Genomic DNA, 6,487 nt, shown 5'->3' with positions numbered 1-6,487 from the left:
TGAAATTACCAAATACTATCATTTCATCATGTGGGCTTCGTATTTGTATATCATGAGGTAAATAAAAACTGCTGGTATTTAAAGGTCCTTTGTTTTCCTCCCTAACCTGCCCACTTCCTTCTCGTCCCACTTTTCCTTCTTACTCTTTTAACACACATATTCATAAACGTATGTTATTGTTTTGTGTAAGTTGATACTCCTTCAATTTGCTTTATTCATTCAGCCAGGGTCCCAGAATCGTCGACTGGACTGTGCACTGCACAGTTCCTGAGGGCTCCATCCACGGAGTACTACGAGAAAGAGGCTCCTAGGGGTGGGGGTCGTAGAAACGCAGTCCTGCACTCTAGACTGTTTTTGAGCTAAATGTGGGTGCGTTATAGATATTGCATTCATTTTAATTTCCCTATAGCTCTCATTGTGTGACTGTGTCACAGTTAATGACTCATTTCCTTGGAGAAGGCATTTTACTGTCACCAACAGTGCTCAGTGAATGTCCTTACGTGTATCTTTCATGTACTGATGCACCTGTTTCTCTGGGGAATCTGTCTTTATTCTGAGTTGATAATGATTTTTAAAAAATATTCTACTGAACATCATGATAAGAAAAAGACAAGCTTGGTAGAGTTTAAAATATTTATTAGTATAAATCAGTGTGTGTTAAATCAAAAATAACAGATACAATTGGGCATTGCTGGGAGAAATGCTTTCCTACAGGGAGAATACAAGGTGGGAAGTTCTAGCTGTCTGCAGCAGTGTCTTTTATGTGCAAGAACTGGGTCCAGCCCAGACAGAAGCCCTTTACAAAAACAGGAGAAAAGGGAACAGTTTGCACAACGGAGCAGCACCATGGGATAACTGGGTGTGACTTCCACAATGATGTTAGAAAAGTAAACTTGACACCTGATAGGTCTGAATGCATTTAGGAGCCCGTTAGTTCCTAAGCTAGCTCATCACTGGACTTGCCAAGAGCCTCGCAGAGCAGGGAAAAGCGAAACTCACCATAAATTAAAAAAAAGCTCAATTTCTGCCATTACATGCCCAAGTGCTTGATTGTAAAAGAAATATTTCAGCTGTCAAAACGTCCCTCAGAAAATGAACTCAGTTTTCACAGGGGCACAGCCCTTATAGCTGGGTGAAAGTTAGTTTTAGATCTTCAACCTTTCAGTCTGCAAGGTAACGTCATATTCAGCACCTTTATGTACCGTTTTTACCATAACATGGCAAGTCAATTATGTACATACGTACATAAGATGTTTGCACAACTCCATTCTTAGAGATTACCACTGGGAAATCACCCATCCAAGAATCCATGCCTACTTATGTAACACACAGCCATGAGCTAAACTCAGCCAATGAAATGGATTACGTGCCAGCACAACAACTATACCGTCATATTTACACATGTACATACAGGAAAGAAAACGGGGGAGAAGGAGCAAACGTGAGGAAATGATGCCAAGGATGCTACATCACAGGAAACTACTTGCCATTTCCAGGTCTTTACATAATATTACGAGGTTATGGTTCAATTATTAGAACAGCCACAAAGTAATTCCAAGCTAAAAATAAAGCAAAGTAGGAAAACCTCATTGTGGACAAGGCCTGAGCATCTATCTTGAGAGCAGACTCAATGTCTATGTGACTACTTGCATGCTCAAGTGGGATCGAGCCTCTTTGCTGATTTGCTCTAAGTGGTCATGATACATACATGTATTTTTTGTCCTCTGACTGGCTTGAATACTGGCAATACTGAAAGGGAAAAGAGTGGCTTCACACCCTGGTGTGCTTCTGAAATGAGGGCTTGTTAGTAGGTAGCTCACTACACATTGTTAAGACTAGACATTTTAGGCAAAGTACAACCCTACAAACCAGGGAAGGAAGCGGGGACTACTCTCTGCAGGGTGCTTACCATTTTAGCTAGGAAACCTGAGCAGCTGTCTAGAGATAAACCTTGGTTCTCAGGGAAAGCTGGAAGAGGAAAGGTTAAAAAATATGTCTAAGTGTAACTTGGACAGAGGTCACTTCAATTTTCAACTCAAATTATTTTTTACCTTTGCAAGAGGTATGATAATTTCTTGGCCTGCAAGCAAAATCCGTGTCAAGCCAATAATGTGGGCAAGGTGGAAAAAAAACCTAAAAATCCTTGCAAAGGCCCTGCTAGGACATCCAAATGTTGCTTGCTAGCAGGTTTTCATGTTATCTGCCTTGTGAAACTTTTGAAACAAAATAAAGTTTTTCCAGCCTTCACATTCTAAAATTGTCAATCAACTCTCTTAAGTTGGGTAAGAACATCAATTTGACCGCACATTTTTGCGTTGAAAGAAATGAATCTGTGATTTCAGCCTGTCCCTGATTCCTTGATTACAGTCAACATAAAGAAAGTGTAAGCTCAGCCCTGGTCCCTCCAGACCTTGACTCTGTCTTTTGCCTGTCAAGAGCCTGGTGGGCACAGTCACAACAGGACTCTACAGCCCCAGCTTAGGAGCTCTTTTCTGACTTTCACTTTGTAGGTTGTGATGAAGGTTGTTGGCTGTTGAATGTTCATGGCAAAGAAAGTGCCAGCCAGACCTTGTTTGCACGCTGCTGATCAGCCATTTCTGAGCATTGGTCCTAATACCCTTTAACTCTTTCTGATCCTATGTCAGAACTTATCCAACATAATGATTGTTTTTATTTATAACAAAAATAATTATTTTATGTAACCTAAAATGGATAATAAAATCATCAGGTGCATTCATATTTATGTTTTTCTCTTTAAAAACTGTAGGATAATTACAATACATCAACCTTTTTCCTGCCCAAAATAAATAGGGGCTGAGGAGTATTTGGGAGGCAGAAAAATTGGATTGGGAAAGGTTAAGAATCACTTCCCAGTATGGGCCTTGACAGGAGACCAAATGCTTCTTGATTCCAAGTTTATATGAACGTTAGAATGGTAATAAGGTTTGAATTTTCAATGGGAATCGCTTTTCTTCCCTTCTGTGCCTTTTCTTTCTTTACTTGGATTCAGAGAATCTGAAAAGGAAGGTTTTCATTGGTGCCTATTCTCCGTTCACTGGCACTCCAGGCTTGGACCTCTGATTAGCCTGACTACCCTACTCCCCAAGCGTGGCAACATTTAAAATGCTTTCTCTGATTTTATAGTTTGGGGGTATAGAATTTTAAGATGCTAATGCTTCCTCTGGCTGGTTTTACTATAACTTATTATTAATTGCTATTATTAGAAAGTTTGCCATATGATTTAGAGTTAAATTTAATTCCAGCGGGCAGCGCCTGTGGCTCAAACCGGGCCCCGGCCAAAAACTGCAACAACAACAAAAAAAACTTAATTCCAACTAATCTTCTTCCCTATAGATGACACCAGGACATATTCTCTTAGTAAAATAATACCAAGTGCATAAACTTATCTAAGTGAGCAGGAATTTATTACTATATAGGTGATGCATGTCAGGTGGTCTCCTGAATAATATTTATATCCTACATCTATCACCACTTACATAGTCATTATTTAAATGCCTCTTTCAAACTAGGCTTCCCAATCCCAGAACTATATGCAATATTTCATTTGGTCAAATTTGGTTTGTTTTCATATGGCCAAAACTTAGAAAAATATTTACCAATTAAAAGAGATGTAGATGACAGCTTCTAATGTATCTCTCTCCCCCTTTATAATAGCTCAAGTCTCTGTCTGAGCAATGAGCAATGGACCAATTACATTCCTGATTTCCTCCACAAAGGTAATAAATAAAGGCTTGCTTCCAAACCTAGCTAAAAACTAACCTTCTAAATTAAATTTCCCTCCAGTGAAGGATGGTTAGGTAATAAAGGCAATGGCACTGAAGAAGTCACTGAAATTTGGCATGGTAAGACAGGGAATGTGAGTGGGACACCCCTTTAGGACCCCATACACATAACAAGGCAGCAAGACTTTTATACAAAACCAAGAATGTTTTAAGGTTTTTAACAAAAACAAAATGCAACTATACTTATTACCTAATAAGTATAATCCTGCCTGTGTGTATTTCATACACTAAAGGCCATTTTGTGGTTCTATGGTCGGTTTTTCCAAAGTTTTCTAAACTCCTTTTTTGAGGACATTTCCCACACTGCTCTGTGGAGACGTTCCAAGACACAAAGCCAGTGTGCTCACTCTTCTCAAAGTGAGGTGTCAGGCCACCCAGCATGGGGTCCTTCAGCAGTACATGGGGACGTGGGCTCTGGCTTCTTCAGGTACTGTGGACCACGGCCCCTGGGTTAGCAGCACCGCCGGCTGGCTTGCGTGCCCGCCTTCCCCAGTTTGATTGCTCCACTGTTTCCATTTTCATGGGGGTCCAAGGGTGGGATCCGGCGGCCTGGAGGAAAAAGGAGGCCAAGGTTGAATTCCTTCACATCAGCTTAACGTTTGGGTTGCACAAAAAATAGAGGAACTCCTCCCAGAGTGGCTTTTTGTTTCCTTCCCCTCACCCTTCTTTCTTTCCTAGCTCTGCTGCATGAAGTCTTGTTCATGTTTAGAAAGGTAGGGGCCTGGTCAGGAACTACAAGCAGCTTCCTGACTTCCTGGACCAGCAGTGTGGACTTCTTGGCCTGGGAAGACCTGCTCCTGGGGGGCAGTCCCACCCCTTGCTGCTCAAACCATCACCCAGTTATTGTCCTGGTTAAAACAGAGATGAGAACTGCTCACTGATCAATACAGGAGTTCCTATGTTAACGCCATTGTTGGCACAACTTACTTTACATGCCTCTTCAGTTGTCATGATGCCTGCCTCTAAAAGGTGCTCAAATTAAGAAACAAACTTTATATATATATAGATAGATCAAAGTGGCATAAGTATACTGAAAAATCTATACCAGAAACTAAGAGCATATAAAGAACAAAACAGGATGCCAGGGAGGACTGTCCACACCCTCCCTCCCTCCTTCCTCTCATTTCTCTCCTAAGGAGACAACAAGCAATAGTGTTTGGGAAGCAAAACCGAGAAAGGCCTGGTCCCTTCTCAGGGAGACCCTGCTTCATGTTTAAACCCCCAGCGGCATTTCTGAGTCAGATGTTGAGCCTGGCTCTAAGTTATTTAAAATCTCTGGGCCTTTCTTTCCTCATCTATAAAAAGAATATGATGTGCTTACTTTGGTAGCACATATACCAAAATTGGGATGGTACAGAGAAGATTGATAATAAAATTAAAAACAATAAAATATAAAGATATGGGAAAGGAATGTGACAACTATGCAATATATACTTGGCCACTGTTAATCTGGGAGGACCTGATGCCTGGCATGCATGTCCAGCAGAGGCGGGCACAGAGGCCTGAGCGTGGCTTAGTGGTTATGCATGGGGAGGAGAAGGGCCAGGGCTCACCTTCAGGGTGGATTCTTGGAGTTAGTTAGTAGCTGGGGACCCACCCTGCTTATCTATAAAACTCTCAGTGTGGGATGAGTCACACAAATTTGAATTTCAAACATGGTGAGAGTTAAGGACCAATGAACTTCCACTTTAAATCAGAGACACAGGAAAGCCAAGTAATAACAAGGAGGAAGCACCTTAAAAAAAACTGGAAGCAAGATGCCTGTGAAACTAGTAGACAGCTCAAATCCTGTGGCCTAAGGTATTCAGAACATGCTGAAAGATTAAATGTACTTACACAAAAGAATGGTGTTAGAAAACAGCCAGGGCATCTTTTACCAAAGTGATCACCTTGGGACGCTGTCGCAAACAGAGCTCTGAAAGGGCTCTGACCATTGTCTGTAGCTTCCACTGTTACAAGATGTGCTCTAAGAACACAACCTCCTAACAAGTTGTCCTTGCATAAATTCTAGGCTAGAGTGTTTATTTTAATATGGTTTAGATTGCATAACATTCTGTTTAGGAGACGTTAAAAAGACTTTTTTTTTTGAACTTCAGTTTTCTTGCAGTTGACAGTCTAGAGAAAAAGCAGGTTTTATAAATGATTCCTCAGGAATGCAGTATGGGGAAACAAATTGCAAGCTACCAATTTCATCATGGCTGTAATGCATTTACCCATAACGAAAATAAAACAGCAAGCCCTGCAGCAGCTGCTCCCTCTCCTCGTGTGGTGGACCAGCCACTTCCTGCGCCAGCTTCAACTCCTCCCTGACAATTCTGCTGTTTGGATTCCTCCATCCTTTCACTCCAGTTCCAGGGCTTATTTGGCCTGTCCTTTGTCTGGTGTTAGTAGTACTGGCAGTTGCTACGTAACTTCCATTTCTTGATCCTGATTTTCTGAATCATCGAGATTCAGAAACTGACTAAGTTTGTTAGGGCTTGGCAGTATTTGCTCTTGATAAGGATCTCTAAGACTCTCCATTCAGAAAGGGGGGGCTCTCTGGAACTGCAGTGACTCACCATCCTGAAACACTGCCCCAAGAATGCAGAATTGTAGGGAGGGCACTTGAGCTTACTCCCTGTAACTGTTCTTTTGCTGTTGTAAAGAAATAATGTCAAAATTACTGGAAGATCTTGACTATTCTG

General features: G+C 41.4%; 1 protein-coding gene across 1 annotated transcript in view; it reads right to left on the bottom strand.

Annotated features, from left to right (window-relative positions):
- Positions 1 to 2,733: 2,733 nt before the first annotated feature.
- Positions 2,734 to 6,487, bottom strand: part of RAB31 (RAB31, member RAS oncogene family) — a 142,470-nt gene continuing 138,716 nt past the window's right edge. Inside the window, exon 7 of the mRNA XM_012812174.2 lies at positions 2,734 to 4,352. Coding sequence (XP_012667628.1) covers positions 4,255 to 4,352 — 98 coding nt within the window. The 3' untranslated portion in view covers positions 2,734 to 4,254. The remainder of the gene's footprint in view (positions 4,353 to 6,487) is intronic.

The sequence above is a fragment of the Otolemur garnettii genome, unplaced genomic scaffold (assembly GCF_000181295.1).
Source record: "Otolemur garnettii isolate 467f Iridium unplaced genomic scaffold, OtoGar3 scaffold00193, whole genome shotgun sequence".
NCBI lineage: Eukaryota > Metazoa > Chordata > Mammalia > Primates > Galagidae > Otolemur > Otolemur garnettii.
Note: the sequence above shows the minus strand (reverse complement) of the source record. Positions and strands in the feature narration are given on the sequence as shown.